General features: G+C 56.4%; 1 protein-coding gene across 1 annotated transcript in view; it reads left to right on the plus strand.

Annotated features, from left to right (window-relative positions):
* Window positions 1-23,676, plus strand: part of INVS (inversin) — a 119,813-nt gene that overhangs the window by 69,935 nt on the left and 26,202 nt on the right. Inside the window, exons 12-14 of the mRNA XM_048510425.1 lie at window positions 6,751-6,980; window positions 9,051-9,157; window positions 18,772-18,984. Of these exons, the coding sequence (XP_048366382.1) occupies window positions 6,751-6,980; window positions 9,051-9,157; window positions 18,772-18,984 (550 nt within the window). The remainder of the gene's footprint in view (window positions 1-6,750; window positions 6,981-9,050; window positions 9,158-18,771; window positions 18,985-23,676) is intronic.

A 23,676-nucleotide genomic window follows, 5' to 3' on the forward strand; every position in this document is an offset into this window, starting at 1 on the left:
CCCCCCCCCCCCCCACCCCCCCCCCCCCCCACCCCCCCCCCCCCCCACCCCCCCCCCCCCCCACCCCCCCCCCCCCCCACCCCCCCCCCCCCCCACCCCCCCCCCCCCCCACCCCCCCCCCCCCCCACCCCCCCCCCCCCCCACCCCCCCCCCCCCCCACCCCCCCCCCCCCCCACCCCCCCCCCCCCCCACCCCCCCCCCCCCCCACCCCCCCCCCCCCCCACCCCCCCCCCCCCCCACCCCCCCCCCCCCCCACCCCCCCCCCCCCCCACCCCCCCCCCCCCCCACCCCCCCCCCCCCCCACCCCCCCCCCCCCCCACCCCCCCCCCCCCCCACCCCCCCCCCCCCCCACCCCCCCCCCCCCCCACCCCCCCCCCCCCCCACCCCCCCCCCCCCCCACCCCCCCCCCCCCCCACCCCCCCCCCCCCCCACCCCCCCCCCCCCCCACCCCCCCCCCCCCCCACCCCCCCCCCCCCCCACCCCCCCCCCCCCCCACCCCCCCCCCCCCCCACCCCCCCCCCCCCCCACCCCCCCCCCCCCCCACCCCCCCCCCCCCCCACCCCCCCCCCCCCCCACCCCCCCCCCCCCCCACCCCCCCCCCCCCCCACCCCCCCCCCCCCCCACCCCCCCCCCCCCCCACCCCCCCCCCCCCCCACCCCCCCCCCCCCCCACCCCCCCCCCCCCCCACCCCCCCCCCCCCCCACCCCCCCCCCCCCCCACCCCCCCCCCCCCCCACCCCCCCCCCCCCCCACCCCCCCCCCCCCCCACCCCCCCCCCCCCCCACCCCCCCCCCCCCCCACCCCCCCCCCCCCCCACCCCCCCCCCCCCCCACCCCCCCCCCCCCCCACCCCCCCCCCCCCCCACCCCCCCCCCCCCCCACCCCCCCCCCCCCCCACCCCCCCCCCCCCCCACCCCCCCCCCCCCCCACCCCCCCCCCCCCCCACCCCCCCCCCCCCCCACCCCCCCCCCCCCCCACCCCCCCCCCCCCCCACCCCCCCCCCCCCCCACCCCCCCCCCCCCCCACCCCCCCCCCCCCCCACCCCCCCCCCCCCCCACCCCCCCCCCCCCCCACCCCCCCCCCCCCCCACCCCCCCCCCCCCCCACCCCCCCCCCCCCCCACCCCCCCCCCCCCCCACCCCCCCCCCCCCCCACCCCCCCCCCCCCCCACCCCCCCCCCCCCCCACCCCCCCCCCCCCCCACCCCCCCCCCCCCCCACCCCCCCCCCCCCCCACCCCCCCCCCCCCCCACCCCCCCCCCCCCCCACCCCCCCCCCCCCCCACCCCCCCCCCCCCCCACCCCCCCCCCCCCCCACCCCCCCCCCCCCCCACCCCCCCCCCCCCCCACCCCCCCCCCCCCCCACCCCCCCCCCCCCCCACCCCCCCCCCCCCCCACCCCCCCCCCCCCCCACCCCCCCCCCCCCCCACCCCCCCCCCCCCCCACCCCCCCCCCCCCCCACCCCCCCCCCCCCCCACCCCCCCCCCCCCCCACCCCCCCCCCCCCCCACCCCCCCCCCCCCCCACCCCCCCCCCCCCCCACCCCCCCCCCCCCCCACCCCCCCCCCCCCCCACCCCCCCCCCCCCCCACCCCCCCCCCCCCCCACCCCCCCCCCCCCCCACCCCCCCCCCCCCCCACCCCCCCCCCCCCCCACCCCCCCCCCCCCCCACCCCCCCCCCCCCCCACCCCCCCCCCCCCCCACCCCCCCCCCCCCCCACCCCCCCCCCCCCCCACCCCCCCCCCCCCCCACCCCCCCCCCCCCCCACCCCCCCCCCCCCCCACCCCCCCCCCCCCCCACCCCCCCCCCCCCCCACCCCCCCCCCCCCCCACCCCCCCCCCCCCCCACCCCCCCCCCCCCCCACCCCCCCCCCCCCCCACCCCCCCCCCCCCCCACCCCCCCCCCCCCCCACCCCCCCCCCCCCCCACCCCCCCCCCCCCCCACCCCCCCCCCCCCCCACCCCCCCCCCCCCCCACCCCCCCCCCCCCCCACCCCCCCCCCCCCCCACCCCCCCCCCCCCCCACCCCCCCCCCCCCCCACCCCCCCCCCCCCCCACCCCCCCCCCCCCCCACCCCCCCCCCCCCCCACCCCCCCCCCCCCCCACCCCCCCCCCCCCCCACCCCCCCCCCCCCCCACCCCCCCCCCCCCCCACCCCCCCCCCCCCCCACCCCCCCCCCCCCCCACCCCCCCCCCCCCCCACCCCCCCCCCCCCCCACCCCCCCCCCCCCCCACCCCCCCCCCCCCCCACCCCCCCCCCCCCCCACCCCCCCCCCCCCCCACCCCCCCCCCCCCCCACCCCCCCCCCCCCCCACCCCCCCCCCCCCCCACCCCCCCCCCCCCCCACCCCCCCCCCCCCCCACCCCCCCCCCCCCCCACCCCCCCCCCCCCCCACCCCCCCCCCCCCCCACCCCCCCCCCCCCCCACCCCCCCCCCCCCCCACCCCCCCCCCCCCCCACCCCCCCCCCCCCCCACCCCCCCCCCCCCCCACCCCCCCCCCCCCCCACCCCCCCCCCCCCCCACCCCCCCCCCCCCCCACCCCCCCCCCCCCCCACCCCCCCCCCCCCCCACCCCCCCCCCCCCCCACCCCCCCCCCCCCCCACCCCCCCCCCCCCCCACCCCCCCCCCCCCCCACCCCCCCCCCCCCCCACCCCCCCCCCCCCCCACCCCCCCCCCCCCCCACCCCCCCCCCCCCCCACCCCCCCCCCCCCCCACCCCCCCCCCCCCCCACCCCCCCCCCCCCCCACCCCCCCCCCCCCCCACCCCCCCCCCCCCCCACCCCCCCCCCCCCCCACCCCCCCCCCCCCCCACCCCCCCCCCCCCCCACCCCCCCCCCCCCCCACCCCCCCCCCCCCCCACCCCCCCCCCCCCCCACCCCCCCCCCCCCCCACCCCCCCCCCCCCCCACCCCCCCCCCCCCCCACCCCCCCCCCCCCCCACCCCCCCCCCCCCCCACCCCCCCCCCCCCCCACCCCCCCCCCCCCCCACCCCCCCCCCCCCCCACCCCCCCCCCCCCCCACCCCCCCCCCCCCCCACCCCCCCCCCCCCCCACCCCCCCCCCCCCCCACCCCCCCCCCCCCCCACCCCCCCCCCCCCCCACCCCCCCCCCCCCCCACCCCCCCCCCCCCCCACCCCCCCCCCCCCCCACCCCCCCCCCCCCCCACCCCCCCCCCCCCCCACCCCCCCCCCCCCCCACCCCCCCCCCCCCCCACCCCCCCCCCCCCCCACCCCCCCCCCCCCCCACCCCCCCCCCCCCCCACCCCCCCCCCCCCCCACCCCCCCCCCCCCCCACCCCCCCCCCCCCCCACCCCCCCCCCCCCCCACCCCCCCCCCCCCCCACCCCCCCCCCCCCCCACCCCCCCCCCCCCCCACCCCCCCCCCCCCCCACCCCCCCCCCCCCCCACCCCCCCCCCCCCCCACCCCCCCCCCCCCCCACCCCCCCCCCCCCCCACCCCCCCCCCCCCCCACCCCCCCCCCCCCCCACCCCCCCCCCCCCCCACCCCCCCCCCCCCCCACCCCCCCCCCCCCCCACCCCCCCCCCCCCCCACCCCCCCCCCCCCCCACCCCCCCCCCCCCCCACCCCCCCCCCCCCCCACCCCCCCCCCCCCCCACCCCCCCCCCCCCCCACCCCCCCCCCCCCCCACCCCCCCCCCCCCCCACCCCCCCCCCCCCCCACCCCCCCCCCCCCCCACCCCCCCCCCCCCCCACCCCCCCCCCCCCCCACCCCCCCCCCCCCCCACCCCCCCCCCCCCCCACCCCCCCCCCCCCCCACCCCCCCCCCCCCCCACCCCCCCCCCCCCCCACCCCCCCCCCCCCCCACCCCCCCCCCCCCCCACCCCCCCCCCCCCCCACCCCCCCCCCCCCCCACCCCCCCCCCCCCCCACCCCCCCCCCCCCCCACCCCCCCCCCCCCCCACCCCCCCCCCCCCCCACCCCCCCCCCCCCCCACCCCCCCCCCCCCCCACCCCCCCCCCCCCCCACCCCCCCCCCCCCCCACCCCCCCCCCCCCCCACCCCCCCCCCCCCCCACCCCCCCCCCCCCCCACCCCCCCCCCCCCCCACCCCCCCCCCCCCCCACCCCCCCCCCCCCCCACCCCCCCCCCCCCCCACCCCCCCCCCCCCCCACCCCCCCCCCCCCCCACCCCCCCCCCCCCCCACCCCCCCCCCCCCCCACCCCCCCCCCCCCCCACCCCCCCCCCCCCCCACCCCCCCCCCCCCCCACCCCCCCCCCCCCCCACCCCCCCCCCCCCCCACCCCCCCCCCCCCCCACCCCCCCCCCCCCCCACCCCCCCCCCCCCCCACCCCCCCCCCCCCCCACCCCCCCCCCCCCCCACCCCCCCCCCCCCCCACCCCCCCCCCCCCCCACCCCCCCCCCCCCCCACCCCCCCCCCCCCCCACCCCCCCCCCCCCCCACCCCCCCCCCCCCCCACCCCCCCCCCCCCCCACCCCCCCCCCCCCCCACCCCCCCCCCCCCCCACCCCCCCCCCCCCCCACCCCCCCCCCCCCCCACCCCCCCCCCCCCCCACCCCCCCCCCCCCCCACCCCCCCCCCCCCCCACCCCCCCCCCCCCCCACCCCCCCCCCCCCCCACCCCCCCCCCCCCCCACCCCCCCCCCCCCCCACCCCCCCCCCCCCCCACCCCCCCCCCCCCCCACCCCCCCCCCCCCCCACCCCCCCCCCCCCCCACCCCCCCCCCCCCCCACCCCCCCCCCCCCCCACCCCCCCCCCCCCCCACCCCCCCCCCCCCCCACCCCCCCCCCCCCCCACCCCCCCCCCCCCCCACCCCCCCCCCCCCCCACCCCCCCCCCCCCCCACCCCCCCCCCCCCCCACCCCCCCCCCCCCCCACCCCCCCCCCCCCCCACCCCCCCCCCCCCCCACCCCCCCCCCCCCCCACCCCCCCCCCCCCCCACCCCCCCCCCCCCCCACCCCCCCCCCCCCCCACCCCCCCCCCCCCCCACCCCCCCCCCCCCCCACCCCCCCCCCCCCCCACCCCCCCCCCCCCCCACCCCCCCCCCCCCCCACCCCCCCCCCCCCCCACCCCCCCCCCCCCCCACCCCCCCCCCCCCCCACCCCCCCCCCCCCCCACCCCCCCCCCCCCCCACCCCCCCCCCCCCCCACCCCCCCCCCCCCCCACCCCCCCCCCCCCCCACCCCCCCCCCCCCCCACCCCCCCCCCCCCCCACCCCCCCCCCCCCCCACCCCCCCCCCCCCCCACCCCCCCCCCCCCCCACCCCCCCCCCCCCCCACCCCCCCCCCCCCCCACCCCCCCCCCCCCCCACCCCCCCCCCCCCCCACCCCCCCCCCCCCCCCCCCCCCCCCCCCCCCACCCCCCCCCCCCCCCACCCCCCCCCCCCCCCACCCCCCCCCCCCAACCTGGATTCGTCTCTTTCAATGGAGACCCAGGTGGCCCATGTAACCCGGGTGGCGTTCTTCCATTTAAGATTTAAAAACCCAAAATAATTAAAACAAAACAGTGTTGTGTAGTGGTTATAGTGTTAGACTGAAATCTGAAGACCCAGGTTCGAATCCTCACTGTGCCGTGGAAGCTTGCTGGGCGACCTTAGGGCAGTCAGACCCACTCAGCCTAAAAGCGCTGTAGTGAAGACAAAAAGGAGGAGAGGAGAATTAGGCAAGCCACCTTGGGCACCCATTGGGGGAGGAAGATGGGGAATAAATAAGCAAGTATGCAACTAACTAGGAGGAAGAGTTGATGAGAACCATTGAGCAAATGCCAAAGAAAACTCGGTGGTGGAAGACAGCGATAGAAGGGAGGACAGGTGGAACTTTCCAGGGTGGGAGTTCCAAGCAGCTTTAATCCTGATCCCAACAAACCTCAAATGGATTTTAATGTGATTACAGTGAAAAATAACTAACTTTTAAGCTCTCGATATAAAGTGAGGATGAATTCTTTATCGCTTATCTGTCTGAAACATTTGCAGGGTCCCTTTCCATTCCGCTTTGGGCCCCAGAGTGGGGAACAGTTGGACCATTTAAAAAGTTTCGGAATATGAAGGACTATATTCAAAAACATGTAAAACGATTCATAAAACACGCGTACTGGTTGACATAGATGCAAAAACAGGACGGAGGCCACAGAAGGCTAATGGGGGCATTTCAAACAAAACAGAGAAGTCTTCATACTCTGGCTAGCAGAAGGCAATGACAGAGGGAGACATAGAAATCTCATAATCTAGGGAGCTGCATGATTTTGGTACCCTGTTTCCCCGAATATAAGACATCCCCGGAAAATAAGACGTAGTAGAGGTTTTGCTGAAGTGTGAAATATAAGACATCCCCCAAAAGTAAGACGTAGCAAAGTTTTTGTTTGGAAGCGTGCCCGTCGAACAGAACACAGAAAAATAAGACATCCCCTGAAAATAAGACATAGTGCATCTTTGGGAGCAAAAATTAATATAAGACACTGTCTTATATTCGGGGAAACACGGTACCACAACTGAGAAGGTCCTTCCTCGGGTGACCATTTCAGACTTCAGGGGCACCCAGAGCCACACCTCTGATGGCAACGAGACTGGGAACAAGGAACAAGGACTACCAGACCACGGCCACACAGCCCGGAAAGCCCACAACAGCCAGTTGAGCCTTCGACAAGCGTAGTAGCGTTTTTTATTGCTATGGAAACACTCGGATGCCTGCATTGTTAAAGTCCTTCCACTCACCTTTGCAATGTTTCATTTTGCTGCTGTCTCAAAGGAAGGTCTCTTCTGCCTTTCTTTCCATATTTTGACGGTCTTTTTATTCTTGCAGGCGGGGGCAGAGTGGACCTGGTTGACCAAGATGGTCATTCTCCCTTACACTGGGCAGCACTAGGAGGAAACCCCGACGTTTGCCAGATATTGATAGAAAATAAAATCAATCCTAATGTGCAGGATTATTCAGGCAGGACTCCCTTGCAGTGCGCCGCCTATGGGGGCTACATTAATTGCATGGTGGTGCTCCTGGAGAACAAGGCCGATCCAAACGTTCAAGATAAAGAGGTATGTTTCACAGGGTGTTTGTTGTGAGGGGGGAAGGGCAAGGAGATTGTCAGCCCCTTTGAGTCTCCTGCAGGAGAGAAAGGGGGGATATAAATCCAAACTCTTCTTCTTCTTCTTCTTCTGTAAACTAAGTTGCATCCGAGACGCTGTAGTCTGTCATGCAGCAGTGAGTTGCTCTGGCGCTCATCCTTCCCCCACGTGGCGCTAATAATACTGGCCTGCTTTATAGGGTTGTTGTGAGGGTTACAGTCTGATGTCACAAAGCGTCTTTGATCCAATCTGAATAAGCATGGAAGACCAATGAAGAAACCGTGGACATGACCACCAATGAAAAATTACAACCTGAAATGGGTCAGAGGAAAATCTGGTAGCCAAACTGTAGAAAAACCTCTATGTGGAAAGCCCCCAAGTCATCTACAGGCACGTCTCTGGTTTCTGAAACTTCCTCAGCCGTTGCTTACACACTTCCAGACCCTATTTTGCAGCTGTTTTGGGTTTTTTTAAATGAGATTTATTTGGGGTTTTTGCCCTGAGCCACATTTTTTTTTGCCCTGAGCCACACAGGAAAGCCAAGGAGGCAGGCTGAAGTTAGCAAACGTCTGCAGTCTTTATTCAACAGGCAAATGATGGTCAGAGCACAGTCCTCGTCAAGCAAGAGAGCTCACCGAGAGGTCAACCGAGCAGCAAAAGGCCAGAATGCAAGTCCTTAGAGCAGGGGTCTGCAACCAGCGACTCTCCAGATGTTCATGGACTACAAATCCCATCAGCCCCTGCCAGCATGGCCAATTGGGGGTGAGGCAGTCCTTTGCGGGTGAAGCCTTTGGGGGTGAGGCGGCCTATAAAATCCAATAAATAATAAATAAATAAATTGGCCATGTAGTCCATGAACATCTGGAGAGCCGCAGGTTGCAGACCCCCGCCCTAGAGCAAGTCCAGAAGCAGTCTAAGAGTCAGAGTCCAGGGGTTGCGCTGAGAAGCAGCCTTTCAGAAGTAGCACACAGGGCCAAGGCAGAGCAGCAGCAGGTCAAAGTGACGTGTTGCCTTTAGTAGAGTTCACTGCTGCATGAGGCATGTAACCAACCGCTTGGCGCCTTTTTACCAGTTTCTAATGTCTGCCAATAAAATCCTTGAACCAACCAAGTGTTTATTGGGTCCTGATCCAGGGATCTGACATTAAGACGAAACTGGCAAAAAGGCGCCAAGCTCCTCCCATCCCCCAGGTGAGAACATTGCACAGTAGAGAAACCCAGGCCTGGGGCCCATCCCAGCCGTGCAGGGAATGCAAATGTGAATCACTCCCTGGACTGAAAAACCCCACCTGCAATACTATACTATCAACCACACCTTTGCATAGCAAGTTCCACCCAAATACTTACTGATTGGTTGCCCACCTGGGGACATGACAATTTATACCGCACTAAAACATTCCTTCTCACTGGATACAGTGTGTAACAGACTTCCCTCTGTGATACACCTCTGAAGATGCCAGCCACAGATGCAGGCAAAACGTTAGGAACAAGATCCGCCAGACCACGGCCACACAGCCCGGAAAACCCACCACAATCAGCGTACATTATTTAACATGTGTGAGACATAAAGCGAAAGAATAAGAAACGCAGAAGCGATTTGTTCTTTGGGATGCACATTTTGTCCCTTTTTGTTGTACATTTTGGTGCAGTAGTAGTTTTATGAGATGGTTAGCCCATTTATAGTGCAGTCCTGTGCAAAGTTACTCCAGTCTAAGCCCACTAAAATGAATGGATTTAGACTGGATTCACTCTTTTTAGGACTGTACTGGTCCTTTTAATGTTTTGTGGAAACCCAGAAATTATCAGAAGGGTCAGCCCAACCTCTCTGCCTCTTCCAACATCTCTGCCAAACCCTCTTCCACTCTGAGAATCCAGAACCTTGACGCATCCTTTCATGTCTGCATTAATGGTGAAAATACATGTTTGCAATATGCAGTCATGAGCATCGATTGTAGTCCCGGCATTCAAATGGACTATTTTCATGTCATCTTTTAGATGTGAGTGTAATCAATTTCCTTATATACTCCCCTGTTGACTCTAGGGAAGGACTGCGCTACATTGGTTATGTAACAACGGCTACCTTGATGCTATAAAGCTACTGCTGGGGTTTGGTGCCTTTCCCAATCATATGGAGAACAATGAAGAAAGGTATTGTGTCTTGCATTTTTTTGTCTGCTATCTCGGCATGCTTTTCTCATGTTCAATTGTTGAATAGGAACAGAGGGAATTGAATGATCAGGAGGCCAAGCTATGAATCAAGCCATCTCTTAAATCCAACCTCTCCTATGAGCCATGTCTGCGGTGCCCCCTGTCACTGGGGGCCCTCGTTCAGCGTCCCCCGGAGTGGGCAGCTCCAGCTCTTGGTTCCCTTGGGCGGCCTCGGAAGTGAGGGAGGAGGACTTGCGTGCTGCCTTTCCCTCCTTGAAACAGCAGTTTCCCCAGCTCTGCAGGAACGGCCGGCCAAAGCCTTCCTCGTTGGCCTCGCTGTCCTGCCTTTTATGCCCTCCATGCCACCCACGGTTTTCCCACTCACCAGTCAGGGCCTCTGTGTCTGGGCCAAGCCCTCTCTTCCCTGGCTCCAGGGGCTACCTGGCCTGTCTGGCCAAAGCCTCACCCCCCTCTAGACTCCCCCGTGTCCCTGCCCCCTTCATTCCACCTGTTGCCAAGACCTGCAATGTCCTCCTACAGCCATGGTGGCGAACCTTTGGCACTCCAGATGTTATGGACTATAATTCCCATCAGCCCCTGCCAGCATGGCCAATTATCCATGGTGGCAGGGGCTGATGGGAATTGTAGTCCACAACATCTGGAGTGCCAAAGGTTCGCCACCACTGTCCTACCGCCCACTCCCCAGGTGAGTTTGCTGTGGGCTCCCGGGGAAGGGGTGTGGGATGGTGCTTTTAGGGTGGGGGGTGCTCAGAGACCCCCAGGATCTGCCAGGGAATCCCCCGTGTCTAGAAGTTTGGGGGTGCAGCGGCATGGCCTCAGGCAGCTTGGGGCTTTCTCAGCCATCCCAGGCACTGCGGAAGTGGATTGGCCCATCTCCAGGCAGCTCAGGGTTCTCCCAGCCATCCCAGGATCCACTCGAGGGTGAGTGAGGGGTCCCGTAGTTGTCCTGGACGGCTGGGGGTCCGCCCGTCCCAGGACAATGTCCTTAGGCAAAGTTTCAGGCTTATGACCTCATCCAAAGCGGAGGGGTGAGTGGCCGGTCTAGAGGATTTGCCCCCCCCCAGGGCATTTACCCCAGGGGAGGGGCAAAATTGCAGGCGTGCAGCTCCTGCCACCCTCCCCACAAGCCTTTTGAGGATCGAGGCAGGGTGGGGCGTATAAGAAGTGAATAATTAATTAATTAATTAAATGGTTGACTTTAATCATCCTGCTACTCAGCACGTGATCTGCAAATGTTCAGCCGGTGCTTTCTCACAGTAAAAGACCACGTGTGGCGTATTGTTAATTTTTACCCCCACAAAACCTTCCTCACTCCTTCCCTGCTCTTTTCATTCTGACATAATTCACATGTAGGTTTAGCTTAATATACTTTGAATCACTTCCATTGAAATCCTGGGACGTTCAAAGGCTTTGTAAAGAAGTGTTTAAAAAGGGCAGCGAGGGTCTCTGGGCACTTGGGCCTTTTGGTGGGCAGAATGGCCTGCATTCATTCTCGATGGTGTGTATATGAACTGCTTTCTAGATCTGCTTTCCCAACTGATGCTTCAGTGTTGAATCAGGGAAATCAACGTTTTATGTCTATTAAGCTGTGGCTGAATTTTTGAAGTCAGATCCCAGTTTCTGTAATTAAATTCTACTTTCTTATCTCTTCTATACTGTCACTGTGATGCTCTGCAGCTGCGTTGCATATTGTCCGACATAATATCACATTGTAGCATGTAAGACATTGTCTCAGTCTCATAGATGATGTCTTGTGTTTTAGGGGCATAATTAAGGTTGTGGGAAATAAAAACTAGACTCTGAACATGATAAAAGTAAAGTAGATGGAGGACTGGTGATGTCTCATTTCTTCTTTTCTCATCAGTTCCAGCGTTTGATGGTGTGTACCATCAAGTGTGTACCATCCACAGTGGTCAAAATAAGTTCCTCTACGTGCCCTTATTTAAAATATTTCATGCTGCCTTTTCACCCAAACAGGTCCACATGACGGCACACATGAAAACTTCAAAATGTTTGTACAATTAAAAACACATAAACAAACAAGTACCAGGCGGGAGGGCCAATAATGGTTCTTGGGGGTATGCCAAAGGAAACAAAAAAGCCTTCACCCTCTGGCAGAAGACACCAATAGAGGAAACAGATGACTCTCCCTGGGGAACAAGTTCCAGAGTTTTGGTACCACAGCAGAGAAGGCCTTTCTTTGGGTTGCTCCAGAGGTGGGATCCAGCACGTTCTCACCAGTTCCTGAGAGTGGGTTACTAATTATTTGTGTGTGGTGAGAGGGGGTTACTAATCGGGTCTGCTTTTCCGTTAGAAATTCCATTAGGTCCAAAAATCATAAAGTCCTGTTGTTTCCTATGTGGCTGGTTAGCGAAGGTAGAAAACGGGACAATTCTCCCTGTTGGGCTGTTTTAAAAACATGTTTTAGAAATCTGGTAAAGTTCCTGGTTTAAGGAAAGTCTCCTTCTTTTGATTTCTAGAAACAAAATTAAGTATTTGAAAGTATTAAGTATTTGACAGGCAGTCAATTAGAGGAGAAGTCGTTGTTTCTGTTGGCAGTAGACGATAGGACTTGCTATAATGAGTTTAAATTATGGACAGAAAGATACCAGCTGGAAATTAGGGACTTTTTTTTTCAGTAAGAGTTTTTTACAGTAACAGAGAAATTATTAATGCCCCGCCTCCGGAATGCCCGGCCACGCCCCCGTCGTGCCCCGCCCAGCCCCATTGGCGCTACGCCACTGTTTGAATCCCACCACCATGGGAACCTGTTACTAAAATTTTTGGATCCCACCACTGGGTTGCCCCCATCTAACCTCAGAGTGCGGGGGCAGCTGAAACAAGACCTCTGAAGGTGGCCAAAGGAAGTTCAAATGGGGAAAAGCCATTGGTAGCCACTAAATTCTTGCTGAAGTTTTCAAAATAATATTAGATGAACGTGCTTCAAAATAAATTGTACTGGCTGCAGACTGAAACTGCATTGCCTGTCCCTTGCCAAATGATCATCCAAATATTAATTAAGTACTTGCACTTGTAGAACAGTTGTTGCATTCAGATGGTGGGGGAGGGGTTTTTAAGAACTTCAGCAATGCCACCTTCCTTGCCAGGGACAGCTAGAACCGTCCCTAAGGCCACCCTCTAGTGCTGCCTGCTTTCTTTGGGGTGCCAATGCCACCCACTACTGCTGTGTGGCCCTGTCTGCCTTCTTGGGGAGCAAAGATCTCCCTCTGCCTATGCAACGGGGACTCATTCTGGAGTCCGTCCAAACCCAATATCTTGATAATGAGATTCACCATCTCTAAGAATGTCGTCCAAATTAGTTGGGGGAAAGTTATAGGGAGAAGTGTCCTTCCTGTGGAAGCCAAATATCTATATCTGAAAGTCTATATCTGTACATAAATAAATGAAATAAAACCAAATGAAAAGAGCTCTACCAATGAATCATAACTGTCAAATCTTGTATGAGACACCAAAAAATACACCTGTGCTTTTAATATGTCTAGATTCAGTGCACACCTGTCTCACTATATTCAGTCATTGTGTGTCAAACTTAATTCTTATTTTTTTCTTCTTTTCCTTTGCTAATTTTTCTCATTTTTGTGTCGGTCTACCAATAATCTTCCTTCTAGTACCTGGACTTTTAGTTGATTTTTTTTTCATCTATGAGATCAATCAGTTCTCACCATTTTTTAAAGATTGTTTGAGCATCCACAATAAAAAAACAAAAATAATATTTGATGTAAGAACAGAATGCTCATCAGTTCCCTAATTGATGGTTCCATCCTTGATTTTAAATTTGCTCAAATGGTAGCTTATGGTATCTTGTTTTGGTAGAGCTACTATATTGCTACCCCACCCCAAATTTCGCTAACAAACAGAATTTATAATTACAGCTCAAGGCAAAGTGTACGGAGACTTTGATTTGATGAAGGAATTCCTTTTCTGTTCTTAAATAAGGTTTTGTTCTTAAATAAGATCAGTGTAAACTATAAAGATTTCCTAGACGCACAGTGCCACGTCTTGGTAGGGCTGTAGAATTTGGTATAGGCCAAGTTTCTTATGCCTTTAATACCTGCATCAGAAGGGAAATTATAGCACAATTTATACCTGAATCCCTGACATCGGAATTAATTTGGTGACAAATCTTTCAGCATTACAGCACTGAGCTAGAAGAAGCTGCATATGTTGAAATTCTCTATTTCATTACCTTGTAAAAGTTCAAAAGCCCTGTCTTTTACTTACTCTGGCAACCTTACATCTGGGTATTGGAACTGAATCCCTTAAATCCAAATTAATTTTCTATTAAAAAGTTTGCTTTGCTCTTTTTTTGAAAGTAAAGTTATATGGATTTACTGTTTTATTTTGTAGTGAATAGTTTGCTTTATGTGCAACCATGTCACATCAGCCCTTGTTTGATAATGCCATGTTTCACCCCGCACCCAGAACCTGGGCTGTTCAGTAACAACACTGCTGTCTGCTGACAACAAAAAACAACAATACCACACAAGGTGTGTTGTTGTTGTTTGAGGCCCAGGTCCCGGCGGGAGGTGAAACATGGCAGGATCAAAACAGGGACTCATCATGACATACAGCCCCCTTAAAGGAGCAGCAGTGGCGTAGGAGGTTAAGAGCTCTGCCACCTGAGCTGTGGAGGCTTATCTGGGGAATTCAGATTAGCCTGTACACTCCCACACACGCCAGCTGGGTGACCTTGGGCTAGTCACAGCTTCTTGGAGCTCTCTCAGCCCCACCTACCTCACAGGGTGTTTGTTGTGAGGGGGGAAGGGCAAGGAGATTGTAAGCCCCTTTGAGTCTCCTGCAGGAGAGAAAGGGGGGATATAAATCCAAACAAAGACAACCTAAGGGCCCCCAGGACAGTGAGGAGATTTACATTGGAACTCCAACACCAAACGGGGGGCCCTAGCATTAGATACATCAACCCACTCATTCACCCCCACAGAAAAATGTTTCCAAGCAACTAAAAACTGCAGGCAGCCTCAATGCAGGCAAGAGCCCAACGCCTGATTAATTCCTGGTGCTCTTGTTGATCAACAAGAAGAGGAGGGGCCTCCTCCCCTAGGCTTTGGAGCCTACCCACCGGGCACCTTAGTGTGTGCCACTCTACACAGGAGAGCATCCACAGGGAGGAGAAGCCATATAAATGCTTGGAGTGTGGAAAGAACTTTGCTGAGTCTTCACACCTTGTAAAACATGATCATGATCTTTGTACCAGACAGTTATTGTTAAATAACACTTTTTTAAAAAAAAATTAAGAAGTGTTATTTAACAGTAACTGTTATTGAACAGTCCGGGAGGTGACAAACTGTTCCATGAGGCAGGTACCAGAGAAGGAGTGGTCGGGTGAAAACTGTCAGAGGGTACTTACAAGTTATTTTGTTTATATATTTATTTGGTAGTCTGTGTTTTTCTCTGAGACTGAAGGTGCATTACAAAATTCAGCAATGCAGTAGAAACAGTGTAAGACATAATGAGCATGATGGTGAGAAAGAGAGAAAATTTTCTCTCTTTCTCACAATACTAGAACCAGGGGGCATCCATTGAAAATGCTGGGGGGAAGAATGAGGACTAATAAAAGGAAACACTTCTTCACGCAACGTGCGATTGGTGTTTGGAATATGCTGCCACAGGAGGTGGTGATGGCCACTAACCTGGACAGCTTTAAAAGGGGCTTGGACAGATTAATGGAGGAGAAGTCGATTTATGGCTACCAATCTTGATCCCCTTTGATCTGAGATTGCAAATGCCTTAACAGACCAGGTGATCGGGAGCAACAGCCACAGAAGGCCATTGCTTTCACATCCTGCACATGAGCTCCCAAAGGCACCTGGTGGGCCACTGTGGGTAGCAGAGAGCTGGACTAGATGGACTCTGGTCTGATCCAGCTGGCTTGTTCTTATGTTCTTATGGTTATTATCTTTATAATAAGGTTGGAATAAGACACCAGTCAGTAAAACAGTCTTAAGACATGACATAAGAAATGCAAAAACTGGAGTACAGTAATTCAAAAATAATGCCGTAGAAACAAGAAATGCATACAAAGAAGTGTCATAAGCTTACAGTCCTGGTGTGTGTGCAAAAGCATCCTCCTGAACTATTCCATTTTGCTGCAGTCCTGTTTCCTTCATAAAAATGCCTCTGGAACCATTCTGTTTTGCACCTTCTGCAGAATGGTAGAAATACAGGAGCTGTTCCTGACCTTCAACAGGCTGTTCTGCAAAGTAGGAGTCGCAACAGTGCATGATCGGATATAGGCAGCTGCCAATCTTACCCAGTTGAAGGGCGGCACCTTGTTCAGATGAGCACAACTATTGTAGGAGGGACATATCAGCAGAAAGGGTGCAGAGGTGTACGGCCTATAGCCGTGGTGGTGAACCTATGGCACTTCAGATGTTCATGGACTGCAATTCCCCTCATCCCCTACCAGTATGGCCTATTGGCAGTGCTGGCAGGGATTGATGGGAATTGTAGTCCATGAACATCTGGAGTGCCATAGGTTCGCCACCACTGGCCTATAGGGACATGGGGTAACCCGTGTCCCAGAGCGCCACCGAGCCCCTCCCCCCTGCATGGGCTGAGGCTCAGTGGGGGGTGGCCATGGCAGCTGCCTGGGCCATCCACTGCCGCAGGCTGGCTTTTGCCCTCCCCAGGCCCTGTGGACAGCCAAAGCTGACCTACAGAGGGGCGGGGCTTGTCTGAGCTTTGCTCCCAAGCCCCACCCTCGAGTACGGGGCAGGGCTCCTGGAGGAGGTGTGGCCCTGGGCACCATTTCCCCTCGATACACTTCTGAGGGGGTGCTTTAGATATGTGGGTCTTAAGTCACAAAGGGCTTTACAGGTGATAGTCGATACCTTGAACTGAACGTAAGAACTAATGGGTAACCAGCCGAGCGATTGCAGAACAGGCGTAATGGGCACACGTAGCCTTCATCCCAATCATAATCAAGCTGCAGCCTTCTGCACTCCCTGGGTTTCCCATATTGCCTTCAGTAGCAGAGCCATTAGAGTGTACTACAGGAGTTTAACCTCAAAGCTTCTGTGTCATGGATCCCCATGGCTGGATCCACCAGGTCAAGGCAGAGAGACATCTTCTGAGCTAAAGCATCGCAGCAGGATGCTTATGTGGCGTAGGAGGTTAAGAGCTCGTGTATCTAATCTGGAGGAACAGGGTTTGATTCCTTGCTCTGCCACCTGAGCTGTGGAGGCTTATCTGGGGAATTCAGATTAGCCTGTGCACTCCCACACACGCCAGCTGGGTGACCTTGGGCTACTCACAGCTTCTCAGAGCTCTCTCAGCCCCACCTACCTCACAGGGTGTTTGTTGTGAGGGGGGAAGGGCAAGGAGATTGTAAGCCCCTTTGAGTCTCCTGCAGGAGAGAAAGGGGGGATATAAATCCAAACTCCTCCTCCTCGTCCTCTTCTTCTTCTTCTTCTTCTTCTTCTTCTTCTTCTTCTTCTTCTTCTGTCTTGGATTGCAGGGTTGCCTCACACATGCTAAGTTTTCATGAGTAATCCTTAGTCAAGGAAACTGTTCAGCTGGAATAATTGGGCTGGTTCCAATGGAGAGCTTTTGGGGAGTGCTCTATAAATGGAAGGGCATCTTTAGAACCACTCCATTGAGCAATACAAAATGGGCATCTTTAGAACCGCTCCTGTGAGCAGTACAAAATAGACTGAGCAAATCTGGACTTTTATGATGCTGACCATGTTTTGGATTTGGATAAAATGCCATTAAGTTGCAGCTGACTTACGGCAACCCAGTGGGATTGTCAAGGCAAGAAACTGACAGAGGTGATTTGCCATTGCCTTCCTCTACACAGTGACCCTGAACTTCTTTGGTGGTCTCCCATCCAGATACTAACCAGGACTGGCCCTACTTAGCTTCTGATGAGATCAGGCTAACCTGGGCCATCCAGGTCAAAACATACTTTAGGTTAGACCAGGTGTCCTCAAACTACGGCCCGGGGGCCAAATGCAGCCCCCCGAAAACATTTATCCGGCCCGCCGTGCCAGCTCGCACCCACCTTTGCACTTGTGAGCTTTCAAGGGGCTTCCTCTTGAGCAAGCTCGTGTGCAGTTGCAGCCTTGGAGACCACCAAGTGCATGCAAATCTTTGTAAGGATCCTCTCAACCGCAAGCCCCATGGGAGGCGAGAGCTCTCTGTTCCAGGGATCTTGCCACTATTATGTGATTTTTATGCATGATCACTTAGAAAAGAATACAGCCTGATCCTATGCAAACACATGCATTGAAACATGCATAGAATCATTTTTACTTGTTCTTTATTTTAAATATTGTATTTGTTCCCGTTTTGTTTTTTTTTACTTCAAAATAAGATATGTGCAGTGTGCATAGGAATTTGTTCATAGTTTTTTTAAAACTATAGTCCGGCCCTCCATCGGTCTGAGGGACAGTGAACTGGCCCCCTGTTTAAAAAGTTTGAGGACCCCTGGGTTAGACCTTGAAAAATGTTAATCGTATTAATGGATTACAATATGTAAATATTTATAGTTTCTTTGGAGACAGTATCTTCCAAATGAGACTGCATTTAATTTTGTGGGCTTCTGAAGATTGCCTTACGTAATGATTGCCTTACATATGTTTCCTATGGTACAAAACTAAGCTGTGCACATTTTTAGCTTGTAATTCAAAAAATTGGAGGTTCTCTAGGCCATCTCAAACAGAGGACCCGAAAATGTTGCGAGTGTACCGTGACATTTTTGGCCAAGTTTGAGATGCTGTAAAATTGAAAGTAGTTGTAATATAGGGCTAAAATTTGGGGGTTTAGTACAACTTTTTGTGCTTAATGCACTGCTAAAGTATGAAAGCCATAACATTCACCAGTAACCTTTTATTTAAGGTCAAAGTACAGCAAAAATTTCCAAAGTCAATTTTCAGGCACTTTGTGACTATAATAATTTGCAAACAAATGAAACTTAGAGGTTGATATTCGGCATGCTTACCAAAAAGTTTCCTGTTTGCAGGTCTGCCAAGTTGCAGTAATTAATTTTAGCTATTTGAAAAGTTATTGACATACAAACAGGGCCTCTAACATTTTCACACAAATTTGGGGGTCTTTTTGATGACTTGTGGTACAGCTTTCTCACCTTCAATCTACTTAATTTTTATGTCATTAAAAAGAGCAGATTTTTTTTCTTTTAGGTAATATTAAATTTATTTTGGTGTCTTTTCAGATAAGGTTCTAAAAATTGGTTTGAAAATGTGTATTTCTTTGTAATGCGCCATTTGAATTGTAGGGTAAATACAGTCAATTGTGTGGGTATTTATTGTTATTTTCACTCATTTTTGTTGTTATATTGTATGTGCAGTAGTCATATGATAAAAATTGATGAAGATAAGACTCGAGTGAATATCATGAGACCTTGAGAACATAGATAGGAAAGGAAAGTAGCAAACTTACTCAACTGCAGTCCTCCTCGGAATCTTCTGTGTCAAGTTCAGAGCCTTTAGTAAACAACGCTGCAGCACTCTAAATCTATAAGACCTGTGGCTCAGGTGCATCCTTTTGGAAAACTGTTTTTAGAAATTATTCACTAGTGTTTGTTTGTTTGTTAGATACACTCCACTTGATTACGCGCTGCTTGGCGCTCATCATGAAGTCATTCAGTTCATGCTGGAGCGAGGTGCCTTATCCATCGCTGCTATACAGGACATTGCAGCTGTCAAAATCCAGGCCGTCTACAAAGGATACAAAGTCCGAAAAGCTTTCCATGATAGGAAAAACCTCCTAATGAAGCATGAACAGCTGAGGAAAGATGCTGCTGCCAAGTAAGTCTGATTCCATGTGTGAGTATGTGTGGATGCAAAAAAAATATGAAGGAGTTCTTCAGCTAACCGTCATAGCTAACGGACTCTGTGATTTATGTGAAGCTTTTTTTTCTAATAAACAAAATGTGTGTGTGTGTGTGTGTGTGAGAGAGAGAGAGAGAGAGAGAGAGAGAGAGAGAGAGCGCTTTTCTGCATGTTCATTGTTTGTAAATTCCTGGGTTTTTTTGGGAGGGGTGTTGTCTGTACCTCACATGTTTTGCTCCCTGTAGTGGTCAGTTTGATATCAGACAAATGTATATCCTGCATAGAAACCTCCCATTTAAATCTGCATGGAGATATGCCAGGCACAAACCTGTGATATTGAACCGACACTAGAGGGAGAACACCATGCGTAGAACAGATTCCCCCCCCCCCCCCCCGGAAACAGGAACTTATAAGGAAGGAACATGAGAGTGCAGAAAAGTCCAAAGGCACAAAGTTATATACAGTGGGGCAGATGCTGCTCCAAGTGTACCTCCTCTGAGTGTTGTGGTGAACTGTAGATCAGGATACCCAGACATGGCACTTTCTACGAGTACTCTTATTGTGGTAGGTTAGGAGCCTAGGTCTTCAAACTATGGCCCTCCAGATGTTCATAGACTACAATTCCCATGAGCCATACCACTTAGTCATGCTGGCAGGGGCTGATGGGAATTGTAGTCCATGAACATCTGGAGGGCCATAGTTTGAAGACCCCTGGTTGGGAGGCTAGAGAGTAAATGTGTGTTGTTGTTGCTTTCACTGAGCATGCTCCTCGTCCTTTGCTGCCACCAGCACCAGCCTCCCCTCACCCCTTTCCTTTCCTCAGCCCTCCTCCAGCCATGAGATGAGGTAGCCTTACAGAGAAACAGTCCGTGTGCCACATCCATGGCTTCCATTGACTGTCCTCTAGAAATGCACAACTGCCAGGTGTCCCTGCCAAAAAAGGATCCTTCACACAGGTTATGGAGGTCACTTTGCCACTGCACAATAATAAGGAAATGCTTGTCATAGGTTTGTCATATTTCTCCAATCACAAAGGCTTCTCTGAGCTAAGATCCTTTTTTTTGCCCTAAGAAGTATGGCCAACATCCGAAAATTGTCTTTCTCTGTCCCTTTTGTCTTCTGGGCTCTGGAATGCAGAGAGAGTCCTTCTGCCAGCTGCCTGGTGTTTATGCTCAGTTAAGGGACAGAGGAATTTTGGTTAGAAGCAAAATTTAGTAAGCAAGAGGAGGAGGGGAGCGACCATAATGCAGTGGTGGAACATCTGGTTTGCATGCGGAAGGTCCCAGGTTTGATCCCCACCATCTCCAGGTAAATAAGGACCAAGCAGTAGGTGGACAGACCTTCCCCCTGAGACCCTGGAGAGCTGCTGCCAGTCTCAGTAGACAAGGCTGACTTCAACGGGCCAGTGGCCTGATTTTCTCTACTGCACCTTCCACAATGGAGGTACTGGAATCTGAAGTTGTTGTTGTTTGAAATACAGAGGGATGATCAAAGTTGTACGGTAAAGGTTGTGGTTGCCCCTTGAATGCCTGGCGCTGGGTTTCATTCCTCTTTATTCGGTTCTGAATGATGCAGTTGGAATTTGATTTTGCTGCAAATGCTGGTTTTAAAAATATTTTATGCCATTCCAGCAATTTAAAAAAGTTTTGCATGGTCACACGTAGATATTTTTGCCCTCCCTGGAGCCATTTTTAGGCATGTTACTGAATCATTGATTCTGCCTCCTGTTTTGTTGAGAAGAACAGAGTCAAAGTGGAGATTTTTAAAAATGAAATGAAAAGTAAATGGGGTAAATGGGCACATGAAGTTGTCAGTTATAACAAATTGTGTTTACGATCTGTCATAAACCAGAGGGGGCACGGTTGTCACCATTCTGCACCTCCATCTGTGCTTTCCATGGCTAAGCGTGGACAATGTGTCAATCCTAGCTGCACACAGCCAACCAGCATCTCTTCTGACTTGATAAAACCTGCTTTCTCGGTGTATATATGTTTATGGGATCTCTGAATGGGTGGTCATAAAGTTTCAGCTTTTAAATGAAACAGACATTCTTTATTTGGTTCTCACTGCATTGCCTGTAAAAATCAGGGAAAGAGAGAGGCAATAGGACTTAAATTAAAAATAACATCAGATATTTCATAGCTTGAAATATGTCTGCATACGAAATAAACTGAGCAGCAGACAGGAAATGACAAAAGGAATTGTGAGGAACTAACAGCACTTCAAGTACACACAAACTTTTCTCCCAGGGCCGTGATGGCGAACCTTTTCGAGACCGAGTGCCCAGATTGCACCCCAAAACCCACTTATTTGTCCCAAAGTGCCAACATGGCAATTTAACCTGAATACTGAGGTTTTAGTTGAGAAAGAACGGTTGGCTCCGAGGCGTGCGTTACTCGGGAGTGAGCTTGGTGGTAGTTGGTGGCTCTGCTTTGAAGCAACCGTGCAACTCTTCCAATGGGTGAATCACAACCCTAGGAGGGTTTACTCAGAAGCAAGCCCCATTGCCAGCAACCGAGCTTACTCCCAGGTAAAGGATCACGCTTTAGTTCTTCGCATGGAAATCAGTGGGGTTTAGCAGCGCTTAACAGGGTTATCTACATTGCTTCCCCAAAACTAGGTCTTAGGTTTAATGCTAATAATCGAGCCCAGAGGCCCAGGCCAGCCTAGATGTGGGGGGGCACTCTGTGTGTGCGTGCCCACAGAGAGGGCTCTGAGTGCCACCTCTGGCACCCGTGCCATAGGTTCGCCACCACTGTCCTAGGGTGTGCTACTAATGGATCTGAATGTGAACTATTGTAATTCATTAGGAGCCACAGAATACTCCTTTCTTCCAAGAATGGCTCTCTTGATTATTATAATACCAACAGAGTAGAAATTCAGAGCAACTGGAGTGTCTTCCCCATTTTTACTATTGTGGCAGCACTCATGATATATCATCAGTCACATCACGAGTGTGCAAATGTAAATTTGGTAAAGTCTTCCTTCAGAGGGAAAAAGGCAATTTGGCTTCATTTTGTAATTGTAGCTTCTCTCTTTTGTTTCAAATAATGTAAAGACTGGATCACAAACTGATCCCAGTTCAGTAATCTTTGCTTCTGAATTCCTTGTGTACACAGTGGTTGCCGATGTCTGTTCTTGCAAGAACCTATTGCCATATACTTACCTGGACCTAAAATTATACCAAAATGCAGGTGTTTCTTCTCTCAGCCCGAGTAGAGTTTTTTGGATAAATCTTTCACATGAGTTGGATATCTGCAAAGCGTAGACTGTGTCTGTTTATATAGTTCTGCAATATTTTCATGTTTATTTTAGGTACTGAAAACATTTGTGGATGAATACCTAAGACTTTGTCGTACCAATATTTAGCCATTTAAAACTGCATGAACAGGCTTTGGTGTATTTCTTTTTTAAACAATATGTTTGTGGCAGCTGTAGTGTCTGAGTTAAGTTGCACAGATCTGGCTTGTTTTCATTGAAGGGAACTCACCAGAGTTATTAGCACATCAACAGTTTCTGCTCCGTATCTAATAGCTGCTTGTTGGATCCAGAACATTTAACCAAATTGATCAACTTTAAGTTGTTTCATGACCAGTCATTCTTCCTTTAAGAATGGTTGTGAGTGGATGAGTCATGACCAGATGACAGACACCCTTCCCCCGGGGTGGGTGGGCCTCGGCCAGATGACGGGCCCCTTCCCCCTTCCTTCGAACCCTTCCCCCAGAATGGCTCTCGATCAGATGATGGGCCCCCTGAGTGGGCCACAACAAGATGATGGACCTCCTCCCTTCCCTCTCCCCCCTGTTGAAGGTCACAGAGTAGCGGTAATCCATTTTTCCTTGCCCCTAAGGAAACCGGAGAAAAATGCAACAAACGCACAAATATATTTTATAGCCCTGTTAATTGAAGAATGTAAGTTTTCCAGGTAGAATTTCACTTCCCCAGGGTAAAGGTAATCAATGAGATAATAAACTATTTCATATTCTGCTGTTGTAGGTAGGGAGTAAGGAAGCATTGAACTGGACAAGGACTTTCGAAGAAGGACAAAGTTACTTTGTCTTGGCGGGAGAACCATCCCTGAATGCCCAGTGGTCTTCCAGCCTTTGTCAAGGAGTAGAGACTTCGGCTGTTTCTGCACAGCCAGATTTGCGGGGCTGCATTGGCATGATTAATGCCGATGCCTGTCCTGGGGCCATTCACACGAATGGCCCCACGGGCTGCACAGCTGGCAGAGCAGGCTCCACACAGCTGCGCAGCCCCCCAAACGCCTTCCTCCCTTGTCCAGGCTTCTGTCGCTCTGAGAAGACCAGGGGACATGCCCCCATGGCCAGTGCGACGGCTACAGCGACGGAGGCCAAGAGGTGTGTCCCCTGGCCTCCTCAGAGCGCCGGAAGCCTGGACAAGGTAGGAAGGCATTTGGGGCCAGCGCAGGGAATACGCCGGCTTCCACCTGCTTCCGTTCTCTCGGCAACGAATGGAAGCCGGCGTATTCTGACAGCCTCACCCCCCGAGCGAGGTTGGAATACATCATTTGGGGAGGGAAAGAGCGGCACTGCATCGTATTCGCAGCAGTGCCTGTGCAAAGCATCCCTCCCCCCAAACAATGTTTTACAGAGCCGGAATCGGTGATTCTGGCCTGTGCAGAAAGGGCCTTCTTTAGGAAGAAGA

Source organism: Sphaerodactylus townsendi, linkage group LG11 (assembly GCF_021028975.2).
Source record: "Sphaerodactylus townsendi isolate TG3544 linkage group LG11, MPM_Stown_v2.3, whole genome shotgun sequence".
Classification (NCBI taxonomy): domain Eukaryota; kingdom Metazoa; phylum Chordata; class Lepidosauria; order Squamata; family Sphaerodactylidae; genus Sphaerodactylus; species Sphaerodactylus townsendi.